At 41.6% G+C, this 27,196-nt stretch overlaps 1 protein-coding gene across 1 annotated transcript in view; it reads right to left on the bottom strand.

Annotated features, from left to right (window-relative positions):
* Positions 1-296: 296 nt before the first annotated feature.
* The window catches only part of LOC126475255 (FAST kinase domain-containing protein 5, mitochondrial), a 51,408-nt gene continuing 24,508 nt past the window's right edge, over positions 297-27,196 (bottom strand). The window contains exons 2-5 of the mRNA XM_050102968.1: positions 22,863-22,981; positions 1,509-1,659; positions 590-819; positions 297-508 (exon numbers count right to left, since the gene is read on the bottom strand). Of these exons, the coding sequence (XP_049958925.1) occupies positions 404-508; positions 590-819; positions 1,509-1,659; positions 22,863-22,981 (605 nt within the window). The 3' untranslated portion in view covers positions 297-403. The remainder of the gene's footprint in view (positions 509-589; positions 820-1,508; positions 1,660-22,862; positions 22,982-27,196) is intronic.

The following is a 27,196-nucleotide window of genomic DNA, read 5'->3' on the forward strand; positions in this document are numbered from 1 at the left end:
GGATAAATGGATATTTCAATGAGTAGTCACAAGCACCAGATGAGATGAATACTAAATGAAAGGATTAACTGATGTACACTGTTGCAATATTATGCTTCAGGGAGACTCCCCCACCCCTATATTTAAACAATAATGTATGAAAACCCAAGATGGAGTGGTTGTATTTACATGAAGGAAAGGTTAGACATACCTGACAAAACATTGCAACAGATAATTTGTTTGATTTTGAAATTTATCGATCTACCATACATTTGAACAATAAGTGAAGGTTAATTGTATGCATCAATTCATTAAAGTGGAATATCTCACTGTTTTTTAGTAAATAATTATATTACACAAATTTTTTTCATGTAAAATGTTGAATGTACAAAAATAAATTACATAGCTTTGGCATGTATGAAATTTAAACCTGTCCAATACTTCTAACAAGTTGTTTTCCTGCAGTCATATTTTTAAGAAATTCTTTCTTCTGTTCAGACTTCATCATAGACCAATTAAACCATGATACCTAGAAAAAAGAAAAAAATATTTATATTTTTTCAAAGTCGGTCTCTGGCAAATTCTAAAAATGAATATACATGTCACTTACCAAGGTAGGTTTGTAGCCCAGTCTCTTAAGCTGTCGAATTTTAGTAACTATTGCACCAACAGGTCTGTCCTCCCCTCTTATAAATAAATTCCATCCTCCAATTACAACAGCATACCACAAAGTTTGATCTTCATTTGTTGGAGGTGGTTTCACAAGATGAAGAGGAAGTTCCTTGAACTGAGCAGGTATATTACTTGGCTTTCCATTGTTGTCAATACCAAAGACAATATCTGTTAAGGCATCATAAAAGAAAGACAGTGATGTAATTTATAACAATACAACTCTATTAAGGGTGTAATATGATACTATGGAGTGCTTCTAAGCAATTAACTTCCAACACATGCTTAGTACTGATTTTAAATATACAATTAAATTTGTGACTACCCTACAACCTTCTTCCTACAAGCAATTATACTTCAAACACATGCTTAGTATTGATTTTAAATATACAATTAAGTTTGTGACTACCCTAAAACCTTCTTCCTACAACTTAATAATATTTTCCATAAATAACATATGAGTTTACTATGTAGAAATAAATACATTATCTCCAGGGAAATTCACTTGAGAAATTAGGAGGAGACTGAATGGTTGGGCAGTGCTTGCCTCTTGAAAGTAAGTACTGGTCAGCCAGTTTGTCTCCTCTTGATTTTAATTATACAGGGTGTCCCACATAAAACTACTATGCCTCACGCCCAAGATTCAAGTAACAATGAACTAACCAAAAAAAGAAAACAGTAATGTTAAAAACATGTAGTTACCTGTTTATAAGAGATGCCAGTGGTGTGCATAAGCATCTCGAGACATAGTATTGGCACTTCACAAGCAGTTAAACTAGAGATGATTAACTGGTATGAAAGGCATACCAATTTTATGTGGGAGACACTGTATTTTCCGAAGTTGTTCTTGTCATCCTTACCTGCTCTCTCATACTGGGGCAGAATATGTACAGCATGTAAATTATGTGGTCCTCCAAGAATTTCTTCAAGACTGTCCATCACTTCAAGCATAAATTTGTCTGTTTGGCTATGGCTTCTTTTTCCCCTCGATGGAGTCCACTTTGTATTACTCTGCAACAGTATTTACAAAAGAACAATGATAGAAGAAATGAGCTATCCAGGCATGACACACAAGCTGCCCTTACAGTTTTACTTCCACCAATACCAATCATACTTTCCAAGCTTCACAGAGGTCCCTCTGTATAACTCACAGAATTAGCACTCCTAGAAGGAAGACTATTGTCAAGAAAAGACTTAGCCAGAACCTAGGGGATTGCTTCCGGAATGAATTTTCATTCAACAGTGGACTGGACACTGAAGAGTAAACATTAATTCTGGGAAGTTTACACTATTTTATGCTGCAGCATCTATGTCAATTTCTTAAGGCCATTTGCATATAGTTCTCTATCTTGAAGGTCCTATCTTTTATATGTTAACAGCTATAATCTTTGACTACAAAAACAGTGAGCTTAAATCGGCTAACACACAGACTGAAATGGTTTGAAATTTTTGTGTTCTAATTCGAAACCTTGTAAAAACTAGTCAAAAAAGTTTTGTATTGTTCTCATGACTATTTCAGATTATTTTTTAATTGGAAACCTCTTTCTCAACACGCTTTTGACCACAGGAAATTGCTATATACAACTATCAGCGTGATGAAGGTGAAAGTAAACCGCCATCCTCAGCACAGTTCAACAGAAGTGCACTAGCACTACGTCGCCAAATCATGACTGGGAGAAAGCAACTTGTGTACACTGTTCAGTCTATCAAGATATCAAAATGCCTTGAACAGTCATTTCAAGTTTACACCACATTCATATTGTCACTTTATGGTAAGAAGGTTCGTCAGCATAGGAAATTAACATCTGCCAAGGGGACACTTCTCCACCCTATTTCCACCTCAGTATTTGTTTTTCTTAAATATGATCCCGATGGACCAACTGTGGTAGGGACAATAATTCTGATGCTCGGATTTTTGCATATTTGCATGTTAATGTATATAACTGCATATACATATAATAGAGGGAAACATTCCAATTGGGAAAAATATATGTAAAAACAAAGATGATGTAACTTACCAAACGAAAGTGCTGGCAGGTCGATAGACACACAAACATACACACAAAATTCAAGCTTTCGCAACCAAAGGTTACTTCATCAGGAAAGAGGGAAGGAGAGGGAAAGACGGAGGGATGTGGGTTTTAAGGGAAAGGGTAAGGAGTCATTCCAATTCCGGGAGTGGAAAGACTTACCTTAGGGGGAAAAAAGGACAGGTATACACTCGCACACACACACATATCCATCCGCACATACACAGGCACAAGCAGACATTTGTAAAGGCAAAGAGTTTGGGCAGAGATGTCAGTCGAGGCGGAAGTACAGAGGCAAAGATGTTGTTGAAAGACAGGTGAGGTATGAGCAGCAGAAACTTGAAATTAGCGGAGGTTGAGGCCTGGCGGATAACGAGAGGAGAGGATATACTGAAGGGCAAGTTCCCATCTCCGGAGTTCTGACAGGTTGGTGTTAGTGGGAAGTATCCAGATAACCTGGACGGTGTAACACTGTGCCAAGATGTGCTGGCCGTGCACCAAGGCATGTTTAGACACAGGGTGATCCTCATTACCAACAAACACTGTCTGCCTGTGTCCGTTCATGCGAATGGACAGTTTGTTGCTGGCCATTCCCACATAGAAAGCTTCACAGTGTAGGCAGATCAGTTGGTAAATCACGTGGGTGCTTTCACACGTGGCTCTGCCTTTGATCGTGTACACCTTCCGGGTTACAGCACTGGAGTAGGTGGTGGTGGGAGGGTGCATGGGACAGGTTTTACACCGGGGGCAGTTACAAGGGTATGAGCCAGAGGGTAGGGAAGGTGGTTTGGGGATTTCATAGGGATGAACTAAGAGGTTACGAAGGTTAGGTGGATGGCGGAAAGACACTCATGGATCTCGTTTCAGGGCAGGATTTGAGGAAGTCGTATCCCTGCTGGAGAGCCACATTCTCAGAGTCTGATCCAGTCCTGGAAAGTATCCTGTCACAAGTGGGGCACTTTTGTGGTTCTTCTGTGGGAGGTTCTGGGTTTGAGGGGATGAGGAAGTGGCTCTGGTTATTTGCTTCTGTACCAGGTCGGGAGGGTAGTTGTGGGATGCGAAGGCTGTTTTCAGGTTGTTGGTGTAATGGTTCAGGGATTCCGGACTGGAGTAGATTCGTTTGCCACAAAGACCTAGGCTGTAGGGAAGAGACCGTTTGATGTGGAATGGGTGGCAGCTGTCATAATGGAGGTACTGTTGCTTGTTGGTGGGTTTGGTGTGTGGACGGACGTGTGAAGCTGGCCATTGGACAGACGGAGGTCAACGTCAAGGAAAGTGGCATGGGATTTGGAGTAGGAGCAGGTGAATCTGATGGAACCAAAGGAGTTGAGGTTGGAGAGGAAATTCTGGAGTTCTTCTTCACTGTGAGTCCAGATCATGAAGATGTCATCAATAAATCTGTACCAAACTTTGGGTTTGCAGGCCTGGATAACCAAGAAGGCTTCCTCTAAGCGACCCATGAATAGGTTGGCGTACGAGGGGGCCATCCTGGTACCCATGGCTGTTCCCTTTAATTGTTGGTATGTCTGGCCTTCAAAAGTGAAGAAGTTGTGGGTCAGGATGAAGCTGGCTAAGGTAATGAGGAAAGAGGTTTTAGGTAGGGTGGCAGGTGATCGGCGTGAAAGGAAGTGCTCCTCGCAGCGAGGCCCTGGACGTGCGGAATATTTGTGTATAAGGAAGTGGCATCAACGGTTACAAGGATGATTTCCGGGGGTAACAGATTGTTTTGGTGGCAACACAACCACCTAACCTTTATGCACATCGTTGTCTACCAACCCTAGTTCACCACAGGATCAACACAGCCCAGCGTTAACCAACACTTTTTCGCCTTTTTTCACACCAGATCTCCAGTTGCTTTCTAGTTTACCTATACCTCTCCCCATATATTTTTATTTTCATTTTCATTTCAGCCTCATGTTACACTTTCAACCTTCTAATACCATGTCACCCTCACAACACCCCCACAACGACCCCATTAAGTTTTATTTACATTCCCTCCGCAAACATGGCTTCGCCCTAGCCAGATTACGCTCCCATATTCTATTTTCTCAGGCTTGTCTGACATTTGGCATCACCCCCAAAGGCCTCACACTTAAAGTTCCCATCTCTGGCTGCAACCCTTCTTTCCATCAGTCCCTATACCAGTTCCAAACTGAACAATCCATTGCCGTCACCCACCTAATCCTTCACCTTCCTTTCACGCCGATCACCTGCCACCCTACCAAAAACCTCTTTCCTCATTACCTTAGCCAGCTTCATCCTGACCCACAACTTCTTCACTTTCGAAGGCCAGACATACCAACAATTAAAGGGAACAGCCATGTGCACCACGATGGCCCCCTCGTACGCCAACCTATTCATGGGTCGCTTAGAGAAGGCCTTCTTGGTTACCCGGGCCTGCCAACCGAAAGTTTGGTACAGATTTGTTGATGACATCTTCATGATCTGGACTCACAGTGAAGAAGAACTCCAGAATTTCCTCTCCAACCTCAACTCCTTTGGTTCCATCAGATTCACCTGGTCCTACTCCAAATCCCATGCCACTTTGCTTGACGTGGACCTCCACCTGTCCAATGGCCAGCTTCACACGTCCGTCCACATCAAACCCACCAACAAGTAACAGTACCTCCATTATGACAGCTGCCACCCATTCCACATCAAACAGTCCCTTCCCTACAGCCTAGGTCTTCGTGGCAAACGAATCTGCTCCAGTCCGGAATCCCTGAACCATTACACCAACAACCTGAAAACAGCCTTTACATCCCGCAACTACCCTCCTGACCTGGTACAGAAGCAAATAACCAGAGCCACTTCCTCATCCCCTCAAACCCAGAACCTCCCACAGAAGAACCACAAAAGCGCCCCACTTGTGACAGGATACTTTCCGGGACTGGATCAGACTCTGAATGTGGCTCTCCAGTGGGAATACGACTTCCTCAAATCCTGCCCTGAAATGAGATCCATCCTTCATGAAATCCTCCCCACTCCACCAAGAGTGTCTTTCCGCTGTCCACCTAACCTTCATAACCTCTTAGTTCATCCCTATGAAATCCCCAAACCACCTTCCCTACCCTCTGGCTCATACCCTTGTAACCGCCCCCGGTGTAAAACCTGTCCCATGCACCCTCCCACCACCACATACTCCAGTGCTGTAACCCGGAAGGTGTACACGATCAAAGGCAGAGCCACGTGTGAAAGCACCCACGTGATTTACCAACTGACCTGCCTACACTGTGAAGCTTTCTATGTGGGAATGACCAGCAACAAACTGTCCATTCGCATGAATGGACACAGGCAGACAGTGTTTGTTGGTAATGAGGATCACCCTGTGGCTAAACATGCCTTGGTGCACGGCCAGCACATCTTGGCACAGTGTTACACCGTCCAGGTTATCTGGATACTTCCCACTAACACCAACCTGTCGGAACTCCGGAGATGGGAACTTGCCCTTCAGTATATCCTCTCCTCTCGTTATCCGCCAGGCCTCAACCTCCGCTAATTTCAAGTTGCCGCCGCTCATACCTCACCTGTCTTTCAACAACATCTTTGCCTCTGTACTTCCGCCTCGACTGACATCTCTGCTCAAACTCTTTGCCTTTACAAATGTCTGCCTGTGTCTGTTATGTGCGGATGGATATGTGTGTGTGTGCGAAGTGTATACCTGTCCTTTTTTCCCCCTAAGGTAAGTCTTTCCGCTCCCAGAATTGGAATGACTCCTTACCCTTTCCCTTAAAACCCACATCCCTCCGTCTTTCCCTCTCCTTCCCTCTTTCCTGATGAAGCAACTGTTGATTGCGAAAGCTTGAATTTTGTGTGTATGTTTGTGTTTGTTTGTGTGTCTATCGACCTGCCAGCACTTTCGTTTGGTAAGTCACATCATTTTTGTTTTTACATATAACATATATATACAGAGTGACCAAAAAGTCAGTTAACATTTGAAACTGCACAAGTTCACAGAATAATGTAGGTAAAGTGGTAAAACTGGACACACATGCCTAAAATGACATGGGATTTTACTGAAACCAAAAACGAGTGCAGAAACTTGCCAACAGATGGTGCTGGACAGCACCACACTAGTGATGCCGCATGAGAACCCTGTATATAATGAGTTGTAGTGAGAGAGTGAGTCAGATGGGCCAGCAATTGTGGCATGTTGACTTTACCAGAAAAGGAACTGTTAGTGAAGTTTTGCTGTCAGAATGGAGAATCTGATATTGCAGATTTGTGTACCTACCGCCATAAGATGGGTATTTGAATAGGTAATAGCCCTGTGACAAATACTGCTGTGAAGAAATTGATTATGACGTCCAAAGCCATGGGTTGTTTAGACAAATCGTTCTCCTCGTGGATGACAAGACAAATGCTACTGCTGCTTGGAAAGTTCAGGAAGAAATGGTGATTTTAGCAATTCATCTCCCTGTGATGATGTTAGCGCTCCTAAAGTTGTGCATTGCACCGGCATTCCATGCACTGCTTTCTAGTGTCTGCTCAGCTGAAGCATATTCCCTGGGTTAGTGCGAGCAATAAAATTTCTCATGGTCTTTCCCCTAAATTATTCTACAGTGCACACTGTTTGTCCAATGTAAGGTATTTTGTAAACCCCTGGTCTTCCGAGATCTGCTGCATTTTTAACTGATCTCAGTAATTTCCAGATTTTTGATGCAGACCTGCAGTCAATTTGATTGTGTGCCTTTTCAGCAGGTGGCTTATTTTACCTGTCACAGAGCCTCTAAACGGGAAAAAAGCAAGTTTCTTTTCTTGCTCCTTGTCATTGGTCTCACTGTGATTCTTGCTTTTGATACTTCATTAATTTGCCGATTGTTGTAACAACTGTTCCTGAAGACCTTATATATATGGTTAGCTCATGAGGCAGGTTATTGGTGTCTGATATTGTTCTTGCATGATATGTTAAAGTTTGTAACACAGTACACTTTTCTGCTGGGTGATGATGGCTGATGGCATGCAAGTCCAGATCAGTGTGATGTTTCTCCAGTATTTGAACTCCTCCCTTCTGAATATTCACTATGAAAATGGAGATGCCAGTAGCTTAACGTTCCTGGATGTCACGGTTAGAAGAAAACCCAACGGAATACTGAGACATAGTGTATACCACCATAGAGTTATATTTGCAGACCAAAAGCTGTCATCATTCTGCAAAATATGATAGTGCCTTTGTGTCGAAGCAAGCCGGGATAATTTCACTTCCCCTCTTGTTTTGCAATCTGCCTTCTTAAAATTCATTGTTTCACTTTTAATTAGCATTAATATAAATGAGTATAATCTGCATTTTCATAAAAGAGAAAGGTTGGCCCTCAGTTTTAAAGAATATAACACCAGATCTAATTTTGTGCTTAGTTTTATGTATGTAATTGATTTTATAATTTAGTTTGACTATTCCTAGTTAATACTTTCATTATAGAGTGGAATCAGTAATTGTTTCGTAACTTCAATTCTATTGTTGACATACAAACAAATATAAATTCTGTATTAATTGTAAACATTCGGAGGAACAACTAATAGTATTCTTAAAGGATCCATTGGCTCTATTAGAAAACATGTTAGCAAAGCCTGCTCTTAGTTGATTCCAAAGTAATTAACAGTTTTGTCCAAAATATTGTTTGCGTAATGATATTTGTCAATTTTAAGACGTAAACAAATAATTTGGCCTGACTCTTGCAGTAGAAGAAACTGTTAAAAGAACCAATTTTTTGATGCATTCAGTTAATTTAATGAGTTAAGTTTTAATTGTAATTTCTGTAAATTAAACTTCAAACCGATTTTTGGTCCCAAGACAGTCAGTCCACGGCCGAGTTTCAGACGAGAAACCTGTATTTGTTAGAACAAAAACAATGCATCTGTGAAATAAGTGTAACACAATTAGGCCATGTGTTAAAACAATGACAGCGTCTGCTCCCTATGTACCTTGTCATTCTTCAAGAACTGTGTGGTTAGGTTTTTACTGTTCATAGATATTCAACAGTAAACTAGTGTAGCAGTATGTTGATGTTTGCCTGAAAACTATTAATGAGGCTTATCGAAAGCTAAACAGTAGTGCACTGGTCATATTAAATGTGTATAATGGGGGTTGTGAAAAGTGAAAGTAAACAACTGTGAAACGCAAATGTGCATTTGTTGGCTACATCATTTACAGTAGACAGTACTGCACTTCCACCCCTTATTTTTCCAGCCAGTACGTTGACACTGAGGACAACAAATGAAGAATAAAAGAAGGCAGGACCATCCCATGTGGTGCCCCAGGTGAGGGCTATTATGTGTGGGCACAACAAAATTGGACTCACGAATTCTGAGCAGTGAACTAGATAGTGGTTTACAGTGCAGTGGTGCAACAGCCAATCAATGCATGGGTTTCATGGCCACAGTATGACAGCAACCAATCAGTGAGCGGGTTCTATGGAAGCAGCCATTGAGTACAGGAGTAGCCTATCTGCATGCAGGTGGACACAGCTGACTGGGGTAAACAAGACGCTTCACCAAGAGAATTACAACTTTCCGCAGCCGTGCAGTTCCAGATAACAACCACAACAACAGCAGCTGAGAAGAAGGAGAAGAGTGATTGAGAATAAGGTAATTCATTGCAAAAGCTGTTTTGTATTCAGTGATACACAATGAATGACTTTGATGAACAAGACAGTGTGACTGAGAACAAAGCTGTAGAGGTTAAGTTGTTAAATGAACAGAAAGACCTAAGTGGGACTAGTTCTGTAGTGATTATAAATCAAACAAGAATGTAACTTTGAATGATGTGGATGAAAGTCCTATTGTAGGTGGAATGATGAAAGCGTCATCTACATTGTGTGGTTATGTGAGTGAAATGGACGAAAACAGTACTGAAATGGGTGAGATCGTTAAGGTTAAGGAGGAGGGCATCTAGTAGTGAAAGTCAGCAAGGGCAACAGTTTATGGCAGACAGAAATTTGGAACCAATGTTAAGGCAAATTATGAGTAGTCTGAGTATTACGAGTACGAAAGAAGACATTAGTAGTATGAAAGAAGACATTAGCAGAGTAGAAAAGAAAACTGATAGCATTAAAGCTGACATGACTAGCTTAAATGATGAACTGAATAAAGAAATTATAAAGGAGATTCAGATAGTCAGCTCTAATCTTTCAGAATTAAATAAGAAGGTTGAGGCAGTAGGGAAAGATTGTGATGAAACGATAAAGAAAGTAGAGCAGGATACTAGTGAGAAATTAACATTAATGAGCAGTAAATGTGTAGAAGAGAGAAAGAAGCTTTGTGATGACTATAGTAGGATGGTGGAGGCTTCTGAAAAACAGTGCAAAGATGAAGTCAAAGGAGCCAGGAAATTTTGTGCTGAAAACAGGGTTAAACATGAGAACCAAATTGATCAGATTAAAAATTATTTAGAAACAGAGGTAGAAACCAAGTGTGCAGTAGTGGTAGGGGAAAAACCGGTAAAAGTAAATAAAAATGTAGATTCAAAATTGGCTGAAATAGAGAAAAAGATGGAAGAGGTGCAAAATCAAAAGCATACAGTGTATAGTGCCCCAAACAGTCCTTCATTTGTTGGTTGTAAGAAATTTAATAATTTTGAACCATACGGAAAGGGCATCCACTGGAATTAATGAGAGAATTTAATTATTTGCCTGAAATATGGAATGACAAAAGAGAAAATGTCATTTGTGAGAGGTTTTTTTGAAGGGGGACGCTTATGGATTGGCAGCTCAGGTAGCTGATAGTTGTACTATTGTGGCAAAGCTTTGAGAAAGCATCTTTTGATGAATATTGGACCTCAGCTTTGGATAAACAAAGTGAAATATTTGGACAAAGAGCTAGGTAGCGAATCAATAATTAGAAATTAAGTTGTCCCAGAAAGTTAGATAATTGCTTGTACCTGCCCCTAGGGATAATATTAGTGATTTCTTGATTTATGTTGATAAAGTGGAGAGAGTGAAGCCCTCAGTGGAAGATTGTAGGAGGAATTTTGATGACAATATTTAATCAGGGAGAGAATTTCAGGTAAATAGGGTGAACAGGATTAATTACAGTAGAAATTCAAGGAATGGTTGGGTAGATGAGAGCTAGAAATGACATGGAAATGGTAGGAGAAATTCAAATAAAAGAAATGGAGGAGATGATTTTAGTTCTGGATCAAACCATCTAAACGAGATAATGCTTCAGTTTTGCCTCACACTAGAGCAGGTAGTGATGAAGAGCCACTTGTATATAAATGTGCTTTAATCAGAGTTAAGAGTAATGTAAATGATAGTAATAAGAGGAGTGTAATTTCTAATTCTAGTGAGATGCAGAATGATGGTGTGGGTAGCAATTTTTATCACCTAAAAGGAGGAGGAGGAACTTACTATAATAAAATCAAGCCATGAAACAGTGTGCGTTGATGTTGCTCAGGTTGTCCAAAGTGTCAAAATGGATAGTAAATTTTTAAGAGAACATAAGGAATTCAGATGTTTTGCTTTGTGGTCTAATACTGGAAACAAGGATCAACTAATGAGCCAAGTATTTGAGGACAGCATAAGTGACAGTGGGTCTGATTCTGACTGTAGTTGTAATGAGAATGGGGTATTTGAATTTATAATTGATAATGAGGACAATGTCTTAAGTAAAGAAAGAATTAATGAGGATTTGTTGTATGAAGATCACTTGGTAAGCAATATGGAAGTGTGTCACCCTGTAATAACGGCAAGTGTACAAGGTATACATGTTAAGTGTTTATGGGCAATGGTAGTGATTTGAATGGCATGTCATAGGCATTTTTTAAAAATATATTAAGAACACAGAGGGTATAGTGGTGATCCATGTTTCTGGAATAAAAATTGTTGGTGCTACTGGTAAGCTATCAAAGAGTGTGAAATGAGAGATACTATTAACTGTGAAATTGGCAGGACAGCCGTTGGAGTGTAACTTACTAGTGATTCAAAATCTCAGCATTGATGTAATATTTGGTACTAACTCCTTGTGCAATTAGCAAGTAGGGGGTTCAACATTCTGTGTTGGATTCACTATGTGGCGATAATGCTTACCCCAGCTGTCTGTCTCATTTTTTGTGTTTCCTGAGGCAGTCAAATTCTTCTCCTATCATATCTGTAAGTTATAAGTGGATCAGAAGCATTCTTTCTTTGACTGTCACATGATTTTCTGCAGTAGGATACTTTCGTATACGAATATTTTAGAAAAGGTTTCTCCAGTGTTTACACACACACACACACACACACACACACACACACACACACACACATGTTGTGTTAGTGATAAGTAATGAAATCATAAGAGGATGGAAGAAAGTAAATTGGTACAATGGTTAAAGAATTTCTGTCAAAGAATAAGTTAAACAGAAAATACTCGTAAAAGGTGTCAACATATGTGGAGGAGAAGGTGCAGCTTATCTGAAAACTTTACCATCTGAAGTAATCAGCTCATTGGTGTAGTAGCAGATGCAATAAGCAATATAAACTGTTGTGACTTGGCAAGACAGCCAAGCCACTACGAGGTGAAGCCGAAAGGCACGCATTTAAGCTCACGCAGGCTGGCGTGAGGTCTGGAACAGGTAAGGGAATTTATAGTAGCAAAGAACATAAGTAACTACTGGAATACTTAACTTTAATTCATAATTGGTGAACATCGGTCTGACGGTACATGTATCACAAGATAAATAGCAAATGATAATGGCGCCTTGCTAGGTCGTAGCAAATGATGTAGCTGAAGGCTATGCTAACTATCGTCTCGGCAATTGAGAGCTTAATTTGTCAGTGAACCATCGCTAGCAAAGTCGGCTGTACAACTGGGGCGAGTGCTAGGAAGTCTCTCTAGACCTGCCGTGTGGCGGCGCTCGGTCTGCAATCACTGATAGTGGCGACACGCGGGTCCGACGTATACTAACGGACCGCAGCCGATTTAAAGGCTACCACCTAGCAAGTGTGGTGTCTGGCGGTGACACCACATAAACCATCTTGGATACTACGTCTTAATATTAATTGGGATATAATAGAAGTGTTTGCTTTCAGTGCAATCTGTATATTGAGATAAATATCTACCTATAGATGTGTGTCATGGTACAGCTTTTTTTAACATTAATGAATTATAACTTTGAACATAGTTGTCTGGAGTAATGTGTGTGGAAAGAAGAAGCAAGATCTGTATGTATATCACCCTTCAGGCTAGAATCTCCAGCGATTTGATGGAATACACTGAAATAATAGTTTTTCTAAGTGATAATTGTGTCTGATCAGTAATGAGAGTTAAGTTTGCCTTAGCGTAAGGATCTGTTACTGTGGAGTGTTTTTATGTAGAATCAATTTTGCATTAGATAAGCAGAGCAGGTGTTTATTTATTAGATAATGAAGCAGTAAGACGAGAAAACTGTACTGGTTAGATCAACAACAATGTACCCGTGAAATAAGCGTAACACAATTAGGCCGTGTGTTAAAACAATGACAGTATCTGCTCCATATGTACCTTGTTATTCTTCAAGAACTGTGTGGTTAGGTTTTTACTGCTCATAGATATTCAAGAGTAAACTAGTGTAGCAGTATGTTGATGTTCCCCTGAAAACTATTAATGAGGCTTATTGAAAGCTAAACAGTAGTGCACTGGTCATATTAAATGTGTATATGGGGGATTGTGAAAAGTGAAAGTAAACAACTGTGAAACACAAATGTGCATTTGTTGGCTACAACATTTACAGTAGACAGTACTGCACTTCCACCCCTTATTTTTTTCAGCCAGTACGTCAACACCAAGGACAACAAATGAAGAAACAAAGAAGGTGAAACATCACACCTTATGTTCACTCTTCATTGTAAAACATTTGCTCTTTGATCCTTCAGCCTGCCAGGTGATCTGCAACATCCAAGAATGGTGTTCCAACAGAATGGTTATTCTGATAAACAGATATGTAATGCATTGCCATGAAAGTGAATTCAGTGTATGGATGTAAATGAATATGTGGAGGCAACCACTGCAAAAGCCTTCTCGTTGTATTTTGGCAGTAGGTCTTAGAGAATAAAACGAATCCTCAAAAGAGACATTTTTAAGTGTGTTTTTTATCCAATGGTAACAATGATCTTGGCTGTCGAAAATGGAGTTTATTGTGAGAAATCTTGTATTGGACAGATATGAACATGTTGCACACTGTCAGAACAATGTGTAGAAAACTACTGTTGTATATGCCTGGGTCAACACGATAATTCAGCAGCAGCATAGCGCTGCCTGTACAGGGGGGCATCACATGTTTTATGAAAAACATATTTCATCATCATTCTGGATTGTATTTTTGAGGAGGCCATAAGTATCCATATGGCAGACAATCTTATAAACAGGGATGTGCGATTTGAATTAAGCATTGTTCTCATTTTATTAAGACACAAGAAACAAGAACCTGTTATTTTTATCCACAGAAGCATTTGGCATCACAATCATTGCCCACTGCTTACATGCAGAAGGCCTCTCTTTGGTTCCCAGTAGTGGGCACTATGAGGCCACTTTCATCCAACTGTAACACCTGTCAGTATATGTGTAATTAATGCTTACAGCACAATAAATTTCAACACCTGTACTGTCAACCAGACTGTACTGGGTGGGTATACCAGACAGGTCTTATACCTGGATGTTACACAGTGGTGTGGTCCACATAGCAAGAGGCTGGGAGCATATGTGGCATAAGGATGGTCTAGGTTATCACGTACACTCTGTGGGTTGCTAATACCACTTTGGGAGGGGTGGGAAGGATTGGTTGGTTAGTTTAAGGATTAAAGGGACGAAACTATGAGGTCAGTCTCTCCTACTGCAACACGAAAGTCAACAAAACTACACACCAAAGAATGGCCTAGTGCATGTAACCGAAGGGAAGAAAACCCCAATGTCTATTGAAGGTCAACAAACACTAGTGAAAGGAACAAGGAAGAAGAAAAGGGGGAAAGTCAGAAAGGCAAGTGAGGTGCCCTGTCCAGGGATCAGCAGAGGTCCTCAAGGACAGAAACTGAGATGAGGGACATACCACCCGTGCCTCCCCCACCCAGACCAAAGGCATCCCACCCAACAATACACAGTAAAGACTAGCAACATGAACATGGCAACTGTGAGAGAAGCACAGGAAAATGGAGAAGAACACGAAATCAGTCAGAGAAAGGCTCCAAGAGCAAAAGAATGGGTAGGGCAAGGGCTAGGGCATACTATCAAGCCCAGAGAGCCATTGCCCGGTCAGGGCAGAGGAGGCAACAGGGCGTTCTGCCACCCCCTAAAGAAGCCGACAAGGCTGAAGTGTCTTCTCTTAGAGAGAGTGATCAAAACTTCCTTCACAAATAAACAGTAAACAAGGTCAGCTGCTGAAGCATCATCTGGTAGCAACAGGGGTAACGAGTCAGGAAGATTGAGAGTCCCCCCAAAAGGTGGCTAGGTTAGGACAGTTAAGCAAAATATGGACCACTGTCAAATAAGCGCAACAAAGACAGTGGGGGAGATAACGATGAGTTGTCAATCAAGTACGGCTGATGTGGAGCCAACACAGGACAATGGAGTCCTTGTGAGAAGGCTGCATGGAGGACCTCCACAAATTCGTGGTCTCCTTTATCACCCATAGATAGTTTGGTAAACTCAGAGTATGCAGTTCCATATTCCAAATCCTAAGAACTTGATGGTATAATACCAATCAAAAAGGTCCAGTGCCATATTACCAATCTCAAAAGATGGCTTGCCAGCAGCCAATTTGGCCAGTCTGTCAGGGAGTTCATTCCCCGGGGTAGAGACAAAGGCCACCGTACATCTACATTGTTTGAGGGCAAAAAGGGTATCTTGGATAGTCAGGACCATGGAATGGTGAGGGTAACACTGGTCAAGAGCTTGTAAAGTGCTCACGGAGTTGCCACAGATGAGGAAAGATTCAAGAACAGATTTGCTCAAGAACACAAGACATGGCTACTAACACCACAGTGAAAACACTGCAGCTGTATGACAAGGAATGAAGCTCAGTACATCCCACATGAATGTAAGCAAAACCAGTGTGACATGCAACCAATGTGCCAAGAATGGAGAAGAATTGCGTCTCAGGCAGGGCTGGTCTTTCGGATCTCATGACAAGTCAAGACAGAACTGTGGGCGATGGATGCACCCAGGATGGGCCCAGAGAAGAAGTGTTACAGGGGAAAGACGGAGTTCTGAAGAAAGGGATTGGATGTGGATACTGATTGTAACCCCAGACATAGGCTGTCGTTGTGGGAGGCAAATCTCTGTACCTGGAAAGAGAAGTAGTTTGGGTACTCTGGGTAGCAGTAGATGGCTAATACATAAGCGATCAATGCTTACTGGTGCCGAACATGCAATGATTGAACCCCTGCCTCTCCCGGGAGGCTGACCATACAGTTCATCCCAAAGACAACAGTTGCCAGTCGTACCCCACCATGGTGTATCAGGTCCACCAATATAATGTCGAAGATGACACCAAACTGTATGCGAGACTCCCATAATTTAGATGGGACTGGACCAGCACTTTGTAGAACCATAGCAGAGTAGAGCAGTTTGCGCTCAAGTTGGTATTGCTTAGGCATCAAAGAGCATTGAGATCTGACCAACATGTCTGCTTTAGTTAATGAAGATAGGGAAGCCATGTCAATCAAGCATCAAATGCCAGTCCTAAAAAAAAAAAAAAAAGTATTGAAGAGTCCACCACACTGAGGAGCTGGCCATCAAGGTACAGATCCAGATGGGAACGCTGGCAGCTGAAAATTGGAAGCTATGAGTAAGAACCCAAAACTGCACTCTTTTTGTATTGTTCCCTGCAGTCCACAGTCAACAATGCCCATCATGGATGAATAAAAATAAATACAAAAGTCATCAGCATACAAAGAGGAAACATAGGTCCCACAACTGCCACCAGACCACTGATAGCCACTAAAAAGAGAGGTACACTCGAAACAGAACCCTGTGGAACTCCTTTCTCCTGCAGATGGGAGGTGCTACAGGAGGTGCCACCCTGTACCTGAATAGCATCACATGAAAGAAAATCCTGGATAAAAATCAGGAGCGAGCCATGGAGACCCCACTCATGTAAGGTGGCTAGGATGTGGTGGCGCCATGTGGTATCATAAGCTTTATGCAGATCAAAGAAGACTGCAACAAGGTGTTGCTGCTGGGCAAAAGCCATTTGTATAGCAGACTCCAGGTGGACTAAATTATTTGCAGTAGAACAACCTTATTGAAAACAACCCTGGGTCAAAGCCAAAAGGTCCTTGGATTCAAGGATCCGATACAGCCTTTGACTCACCACACATTCAAGCAACTTGCAGAGGAGATTGGTTAAATTGATCATATGGTAGCAATCCATCTGAAGAGGTTGTTTACCCAATTTCAAAACTGGAATAATGAGTCTTTCTTGCCAATGGGAAGGGAATTCTCCTTTGCTTCAGAGACACTAAAAAGGGAAAGTATATGATGTTGGCTAGCCACCAATTAGTGTTGAAGCATTTGGTTGTGCACTCAGTCCAGTTCAGCAGCCATGTAAAGGCAGGAAACAAGAGTGCTGGCGAATTCCCACTCACTAAATGGAGTGTTTCAAATCTCCAGGCGATGGGAAATGGAAGATAAAGGAAGTCGTTCCAGACAGTGTTTGAGAAGACGGAATGTGGGCAGATAGTGGACCGACGCTGAGGCCTAGGCGGAATGCCGAATAAAATGCTCAGCTATAGAGCCCGCAGACTGGTGAGGATAACACCATTCAGGAAAATTCCCGGGACACCTGTTGGAGGATGGTGGCCAAAAATGTGCCTGATCTTTGCCCATACTTGCGAACAGGGAGTACGCCGTCCTATGGCAGTGATATATTTCTGGTATTTAATTAAATATCAGGCATGGGCATGAAGTTGTTTAACGGACAGGAGGTGGTTGAGAGACAAGTGCCATTTGTAGCATTGGAGAGCCCGATGGCTCTAGCAATTTCAAGGATCCATCAAAGGATATTCTTCAACATGGGAGATACTGAGGAACAGAGAATCGCTGGAGCAGCTGCGAAAATGATGGTGTTGGTCTAACTCTGTACGGACTTATCAATGCCATCATATGGTAGAACGGTTGGGATGGCAGCGCAGGAAAAGACATCCCAGTCCACATTGGTAAAGGACCACCTGGAAGGGCACCCAGGCGAGTGATGCTGAAGAAAAGATCGCTGTTGCACAAATTGTCATGAACTCCCCACTGAATCATGAACTCCTCACTGAAGTGTGAGGGAGCTTCAGGGTTGAGGAGGCAGAGATCCATTCCTGCCAGAAGGCTTCAATAATCTAGCCCCGATCAGTGGTCGGAGAACAACCCTAAAGAGGGTAATGGGCGTTAGAATTCCCAAGGAGACTGACGGGAGGAGGGAACTGTTGAAGGAGGGCAAGAAGAACAGGAAGCATAGGAGTGAAATCTGTGGGGAGATAAAAATTGCAAATTGTTACTGCAGAGTCTAAATGAGCCCGAACAGCTACTGCTTCCAGTGCTGTTTGAAGAGGAATCCAGTAACTGACAACATCCGTATGGACCAATCTGCAGACACCAAAGGAGGTTCACAAAGGGGCCAACTGGTTGTGGCAGAAGGCATGGGAATCACAAAGAATCGACAAATGAGTATTCATAAAATGAAATTCCTGCAATACAATACAAGCTACAGAGTAGAGAAAAAGAAGAGACTGCAATTCTGGAAGTTGATGATAGTAACCATTATTGTTCCATTAGAGAAGAGTAATATGAGTGCCAGATCAGAATCAACCATCGGGCTGTGTCGGAGTGTGTCACCAGTAAGGGTGGAGTGACATCCATCAATGTAATACTGAGCCCAATTTAGAAGGAGGGGGTGACACCCTCTGGGATGTAGGGTGGGCCTCATGCCGAGACATACGCAAACTTCAGTTTCTCCTTAGCAGAGTGTGGGGAGGTGTGTTTGGGAAGAGAGCAAGTCGCAGCAATATCTGGGTCCAAAAGAGAATGAGTGGTCCTGAGGCCCACAGGGCACAGTTCCTGCGTCCAACTCAAAGTAGCAGGCTTCTTGTCTTGGAGAAGCCAGGGAGAGGGGTTCCTAGAAGCAGCTCCATCCCCAGCGGGTACCAGAGAAGAGGTTTTTTCTCTGGTTGAGGAGAAGGAGCAGCTCTGTGAAGGGAGGGAACAGGAATCGCCGTGGAGGAGGAAAGGGAAGGGGGACAGGATGAGGCACAGAGAAAGCAGGAGGAGGAGGATGAGGAGGAAAGAACACAACAGAAGGAAAAGCAGATGTTAAAGAAACTAGGTGCTGACAGACTAATTTCTTTTGGACTCAGAGGAGGACGGATGGTCAAGAGTTTTGAGTTCCTCACTCTTTCTTTCTGTTTTATGGATCAGGCAATATGGCGAGCAAGCAGAAAGTGGCTGGAACAGTTCATGTACTTGGGCGGTGAGTGCAAGGACTCCCCATATATACAGGGTGGTCGCAGGTGCTGCAAATAGGAGTCGCCTCCCATTGTGAAGACGTGACCAAAACAGAGACACAGGAAATGGTACATGGAAGGTGGGCTATAGGATTTCAAATCTCAACAGTAAACTGTAACTTTGACTTTTTCCAGAAGGTATTCCCCTCAAAAGCCAGGATGATTGTCCTTAGGACCTCTCTGGACTTGCCACACAAAATGAATGCCGTGTTGTGCCAGATCAGTTCCAATTCGCCATCAGATTGAAGGAGGAGATCCCTGTGGAAAATAATGCTCTGGGTCATATTTAAGGACTGGCGAGGAGTAACACTCACTGGGATGTCTAAGTGCTCAGAAGAACAAAGGAAAACTGACTGACTGACAGCAGAGGTTTTAATCAATAGGGGAACTGACTGCATTTTACCTAGGGAGTCAACTTCCCCAAACTTACCTCCAATGTGTCCTACAAAAAAAGAGCAGTTATACAGCAGCGAAAGTCCATTACTGCACAATAAAAAAACCAAATAACAGGGAAAGGGTTTTGCCACAAGTTGTCAATCCTTGCCCTTCTTCAAGGGAGTGGCCAGGGAGGGTAAGACTGATGAGGTAAAATTAGGAGCAGAGAGTGAACTGCTCCTATTTGAAAAGAAAGCTGCAGAAGAGTGACCAGAAGTTTGGAGCTTACCATGATTCTTGCGCAGAAAATCTGCCCTGGTACCACTCACTCTGATCAGGGGCTCACATCATGGGCACTGCCTGGCCGCAGCGAGGGTTGCCTGTCACAGCAGTCGTTGCTGGGAGTTTTGAAGCCCCAAAAAGATGCGCACCCACAATGAAGCATACATGAGGTGGTGACAGCTCAGTACCAGAAGCGTGATCCCATTGTTGTCAGGGGGCTCAGCTGGAATGGTACATAACAGTCCCACCACAGACTGGCTACTGTGCCAGTGACCAAGCTGGGGTGGGGGGAGTGTAGTGGACACTACAGTGGAGAAGAAAGGGAGAAACATGAGGATAGAGAGGACCCACACCAGGGACACTAGGGAGAGAGTTCTTCCCCAAATGGCTCACACTATGGAAACAATTTAGAATGAGAGATCAAACCCCAAAGGGGACCAGCAAAAGCTGAGAAGGAAAAAAAGAAAGAAAGAAAAGGAGGGAGACTGGAAATGCCAGACAAGACCATAAAGGAATAGAAGAACCAAGGAAATAGCTAGTCATCGTAAAGGGAAACACTGAGGTAGATAGACGGGGAGCAGGAGGGGGGGAGCTAGGATGGGAAGGAGTGGATGTGGGGAAGGGAATGCAGCCTGGTAGAGAAGAGAGGCTGCAATAGGTCGAGGCCCCATGCATGCCACACACATATCCACGAAAGAGCTATGGACCAAAGGGGGGGGGGGGGGGGGGATAGTGGGTAGAACGTTCTTCGTTTATGGATATGATGAAAGTAGTCAAAGTGCTGGCAAAGAGTACGGTTAAGTTGTTTCAGTGCAAAATGACATTGAGTCATGGGGGAAAGTTGTGCGTGGGGGGGGAGGAGCAGCCTCTTTGCAGTCAGTAAGAGGAGAGGATTAAAGGTGTCTGGATATGGCATGTGATATTTGTTTGCGGGCTATGTTTGGGGGTAATATCTGTCTGTGACATCATTAGTAAGACCTTCGGCATACTGAACAACGGATTACTTGTCACTGCAGAAGGATCACACATGGATGGATGTAAGGCCTTGTAGAAGTATTTTATATACAATAAATTAAACAGGGAAGAGTGGTCACAGAATGAACAAGGGCAAGAAAATTTGCAGTTTGGGTAGGGTTCAGAACACTCCACTAAGTCGTGATAAAAACAAGGATAACAGTTCAAGATTAACCACGATAAGGAAAAAATGTCTAATAATTTTGGAAACAGAGCTTTTTGTAGGGAAATGCACATGGCACCATCATATGTCATGGTGTATTTTTCCTGTAAACATGCATGACTGACATAATGCAAAATATATACATTGGTTGACAAAATAAGTGACGCACCCAGAAGACAAGGTCAGATATTAATGTAATTTCATACACAATCCCACCATTGGCTGGTATGTTACTCATTAGACTTGCAATTCTCTGCGACAAAATGACCACCAGTGTGCATTATAGTGTTGTTACCAGGCCTGGTATGGTATATAAGGGACCAGAACAGCAGCAGGTGTTGAATGATCACTGTGAATGAAATGAAGATGTCATGTACTCATGTAAGACAGCGTTATCAGCACCTCACCTCACTGTGGGTCTCCATTTGGCTAGCTGGTCAAATCACACAATGTCTATAATTAAGCGGTTTTTGACGTGACAGAGGCCTGATGTTGGATTGCATGGAAATGTGAGAGTAGGCACACTCGCTGTCAAGTTTCCTGTCGATCACATGTGACGATCACAAGAGAGAATCACTATACTGTGTTCCAACCACATTGTAAGCCCTTCACACCTAAGCCCGCCATCTGAGAACAAGTAATGGACTCCGTAAAACAATCTGTGCCATCCTGCACCATCAGTTGGAGACTAGCAGCAGCTGGACTTGGGAATTAACATATAGTGTGTATGTTGCCGTTGACATCATAACACCAACAGCTGCATATGGAGCAGTGCTGCAGTTGGGAAGCATGGAGTGCCAACAAGTGACATTGCATTGTGTTCAGCAATTAACTGCAGTTACGCACTATCCTGGAAGACCATCATCGGTGAGTATGGTGACAACCTAACATGAGCTCTCATTTCTCCAATGTTTTGGAGAGGCACAACAATGTTGCTCTTGGCGTCACAGTATGAGGAGCCATTGGGTGTGACATCAGGCCACAAGTAAAAGTGGGCGAGAGAACTCTGATGGCACAACAGTTAAGTCACAGACATTTTGTGTACTCGTGTGTTGTGTCTCACGCAACAATACTGAGGTACCATTTTTCAACAAAAAAATGCTTGTCCACACATGGCACGTGTCTCTATGAACTGTCTGCATGTTGTTGAGGTACTCACGTGGGTCACGAGATCCCCAGATAAGTCCCTGGCAGAACATGTCTGACCACCTCAGATGTTAACACTGGCCCAGTGCCAGTATCCAGGATATGAAGTGCCAGTTACAAAAATGTGTGTTTCAGGAGGGAATACAACAGCTTTATGGCACCCTTCCCAACAGAACCAATGCATGCGTTTAGGTCAGCAGTGTACAACATCCAATTGATAAAAAATGGGCTCATACTACAAGTTCTTTGTAAATTTGACTTGAATTTTGTAATCACTGAAATAATGTTGCATACCATCTCAACCCCTGTGGTTTCATTTCAATCCCTCTTTCCCTGCTTCAATTCTTTTTTTCAGGCAGTGTAAATGCAGAAAAGCATCAAATAAAATTGTTGACAGTACGAAAATCCAACTGCAGGTGTAGGTACGGCAAGATTGCAAAAAGTAATCTGCAACAACACTGGACACTCGAAAGTATAGTAGCAAGGTAGTTCTGGTAGAACAGATCCCATAAAGGAAGTGAACACATACTATTACAGTAATTTCTAAGAGTGAAAACACATTGCAAGAATGTTAGGGGTATAGGGAAAAAAATCAATGACTGATGCCCATTAATGTGCATCTAACATTATGGAAGGCCCAATAAAACTACTTCTGCACTCTCAATGCTGCAGTAATACCTATATCACAATTCTGCACTGGTAAATATGCGCTGTCATCCGAAGTGATTTTTTTTCCTCCATAAAGTGCAGATATATTATGTATTACATTATTACCTTTGTAATCCTTGATCTTGTTTTCTGAGAAAGTCTATTCCCATTATAGTCTGGGCATTCCAGTTCCACACCAACATCCAGACAAAGTAACTCACGTCCATAGGCAAACTCATTTTTACCTGTTACGGGGAAGAGGACCAAAATAATTATACACACTGAATTTAATAGTGAAAATAATCAAAATGAAAATGCTCACTCACTCATGCCATGTTCCTATCAAAAGAACTGAATATTTGATGAACATTTCAGACACAGGAAAATGATGTACAGAGGAAATATGGGAATTTCTTATCCAATGTACTTAATGAGTGTAGTAGAGCTAATCACTGAGAACACACAAAGCTTAAAGTAGGAGGACATGTGCAAACAACTGTTTATACAATAAAAACTACGGTTGCAAAAGCGACACTAAAATCTGTAGGTTGACTACGAATACTACTGCACCTTCCCTCAATATATACAATTATTGTTTGGCTATCCTGCAAGTCTTCAGTTTTATCATTCATTTGATTTTTCTTCATTCATTACATTTACGTATTGTATTACTTGGATTATACTATTCAGATAAATTTTCAGGAAGGTGGACCGAGTTGAGACATATTAGGCAGCAGAAGAAGTAGTTAAGAACTAATTCCAAATATGGTAATAACTATCACTAAACTTCAACACACTATTAGTCCTTATGAACACTTTATTTTTAATTGGTGATCATTTTACATGAAATTAGCTTCATTGTATATAGACCACAGTAGGGTCATTAAAAAGTAAACAGTACAGATACAGTCTTAAATACTAAAATCGAGATTGTTCATCTCAAATGAAAGAATACAGCTATAATCTTGTACATTAAAATCAACACTGTCCTTATGATAGAACTCTTTTATATTTTAACTTAGGTTCGTTGTTATACCTGTATCTACATATATACTCTACAAACTGCCATATAGTACATGGCAGAGGTACATTTTACCAATACTAATCATCTCCCTATCCTGTTGCAGCTGCAGACAGAGTGAGGGAAAAATGATTGTCTAAAAGCCTTCACATGTGCTCCAATTTCTCTCATCTTATCTTCATGGTCCCTATGCGAAATGTACGTCAGTGGCAGTAGAACAGTTCTACAGTCAGCATAAAATGCTAGTTCTCTAAATTTCCATCCATAATGCCTTGCAAAAAGAGTGTCACCTTCCTCCCAGGGATTCCCATTTTAGTTCATGAAGCATCTCCTAATACTTGCAAGCTGATTGAACCTACCAGTAACAAATGTAGCAGCATACCTATGAATTGCTTTGATGCCTTCCTTTAATCCAACCTACCAAGGATCCCAAACACTCACACAGTATTCAAGAATGGCTCACACTAGAATTAAGTACACCATCTTCTTTATGAATGAGCTACATTTTTCCAAAATTCTCCCAATAAAATGAAGTCTAGAAAATATCTTCTCTACTACCAGTCTGACATGCTCACTCTATTTCATGTTGCTTTGCAACATCATGCCTAGATATTTAATCACTGTGACTGTGTCAAGCAGCACCCTACTAAAGCTATATTCGAACAATACAGGACTGTTTTTCCTACTCATCTACATTAACTTACATTTTCCTACTTTTAGAACTAGCTGCCACTCATCACATCAATTAGAAATTTTATCTACATCATCTTGAATAGTCCAACAGTCGTTCAATGATGACATTTTCCTGTACAACATAGCATCATCAGCAAACAGATTTAAATTGTTGCTCATTATATCTGTCAAATCATTTATGTACATAGAGAATAAAAGCAGTCCAATCACACTTCCCTGGGACACTCCATGACATCCCCGTCTCTGATGAACACTTGCTGTCGAGGACTGTGTACTGGGTTCCATTATTTAAGAAGCCTTTGAGCCAATCACATATCTAGGAATCTAAACTATATGCTCAGGCCTTAGTCAACAGTCTGCAGTAGGGCACCACATCAAACACTTTCCAGAAATCTACGAATCTGGGCTCTGCCTGTTGCCCTCCATCCATGGGTTGTAGGATATCATGTGAGAAAAGGGCAAGCTGAGCTTCGCTCGATTGGTGCTTTCTAAAACCATTGACAGAACCTTTTCTGCCAGAATGAAATTTATTATAGTCAAACGCAGAATGTGTTCAAGAATAATATAGCAAACCAATGTTAAAGATATTCATCTGCAATTATGCCAGTTTCTTTTCTATCTTTCTTATATCCATGAGGCATTTGCACTCTTTTCCAGTTGCTTGTGACTTTTTGCTGGGTGAGAGATCCACGATAGTGCAAGCAGACTAAGGGGCCAATGCCACAGAGTAGTCTCTGTAAAACCGAATTGGGGTTCTATCTATAACTAGTGACTTATTTGTTTTCAACTCTTTCACTTGCTTCTCTATGCCACAGATGTCTATTTCTATGCCTTCCATGCGGGAATGTTTATGACAGTCAAACAACAGTATGTTTGTATCATCCTCCTGCATGAATAATTTCTTAATCGTCAAATTTAAAATTTCAGATTTGTCTTCTATTGCCACCGCAGATTGGTCAATGAGGGGATGAGAAGCCTTCGACCTGTTTAGTGATTTTACACACGACTAGAATTTTCTCGGAATCTCAGCATGAGCTTTTGCTGAGGTATGACAGCGAAAGTAGTTGTATACTTCATGCATTGATCTTCTTATGGTTGCATAAATTTCTGCTAACATTTGCCTGTCAACATCTGCTCATTCTTTTTTTAATTGACTGTGTAACAACATGTTTCCTCAGCATTTCCTTTCCATAATTAACACAATTACTTGGCACATATGTCTCCAGAGTGTGATTTACAACCAGTTTAAACTTTGCTCATAATTTCTCTCTGTCAGTCACATTGGAGCTAAATTATGTCCTTTCATTGTCTAAGTTGGATGCTAACAAATGGTTATCTATTTTTTCTAGAAAAGTTACAATCCTAGCCTTCTTGATACATTTATAAACTTTCAGAACCATCTTCGCTATAATGACATCATGATAACTAATCACTGTCTGTACACTAACTCTGTCAATAAGGTCAGGCCTGTTTGTAGTTACAAGGTCTAAAATATTTGCATTAAGTGTGAGTTGTCTAGCTACTTGTTCAAGGCAGTTTTCAGAAAATGAGTTCAAAAGCACTTCACAAGACTGTCATCAATCTGTCCCACCTGCAGTGAATACATAGATGTCCCAGTCTATACGTGGTAGATGTTGCCTCCAACTAATACTGCATGATCTGTGTATTTCCATGCCACTGAACACACAATTTCCTAGAACGATTCTACAACTATTATGGCAGAATCAGGAGGCCAATAAAAACACCCAACAATGAACTCGAGGTCATCTAGGCCTGCTACCACTGTCCAGATAACTTCACAGATCATATCATTTTATTTTAATTTTTTATTGACAAGGATTGAGTAGAGAGGACACTTGGTAAACATTTTGAGGACATTCAATTTGCATGAGTTTGCAGCTACTGCAAACCTGTGCCTTAGTTCTAGTGTTGTGTTTGTGAAATGTTTCCCTGGCAACAATTTCCTTAATGTTGTTCCTGACAAAGAGCGCAGACACACAGATTTAAAGATTCACAGCAGTTAGTATCCTAAACCTAGTAAGAAAGAGGGCAACAGTACTCCACAGGACCAGCCTTGCATATTGTACATATAATGTTTTTCTTCTTTTAAAATGTTACTGATGTAAGAGGAGTGTCCCTACATGAGAAGGCCATATGAAATATGTGACAAAGAACCCAAAATAGCCGGCCGCGGTGGCCGTGCGGTTCTAGGCGCTGCAGTCCGGAACCGCGGGACTGCTATGGTCGCAGGTTCGAATCCTGCCTCGGGCATGGATGTGTGTGATGTCCTTAGGTTAGTTAGGTTTAAGTAGTTCTAAGTTCTAGGGGACTGATGACCTAAGATGTTACGTCCCATAGTGCTCAGAGCCATTTGAACCCAAAATATGTCCTACAGAGATAATTATTAATGACCATATCTCTCAGTTTACAAATGAAGGAGGACATTCTTGAGATATTTTTACAAACTTGGTTGACATGCCCTTCCCAAGTAAGTTTGGTGTCAATATGTATACATAAGAGTTTGACACATTTATTTTCTACATTATTAGACAATCATAGCATCTACATCTACTCGACTACTGTACAATTCGTAAACAAGTGCTTGGCAAAGGGTTCATCAAACTATCTTCAAGCTATTTCTCTACCATTCCACTTTCCAACAGCACGCAGGAAGAATGAACACTTAAATCTTTCCATGCGAGCTCTGATTTATCTATTTCTATACTTTGCAAACAACCATGACGTT

The sequence above is a fragment of the Schistocerca serialis genome, chromosome 4, assembly GCF_023864345.2.
Source record: "Schistocerca serialis cubense isolate TAMUIC-IGC-003099 chromosome 4, iqSchSeri2.2, whole genome shotgun sequence".
Taxonomy (NCBI): Eukaryota; Metazoa; Arthropoda; class Insecta; order Orthoptera; family Acrididae; genus Schistocerca; species Schistocerca serialis.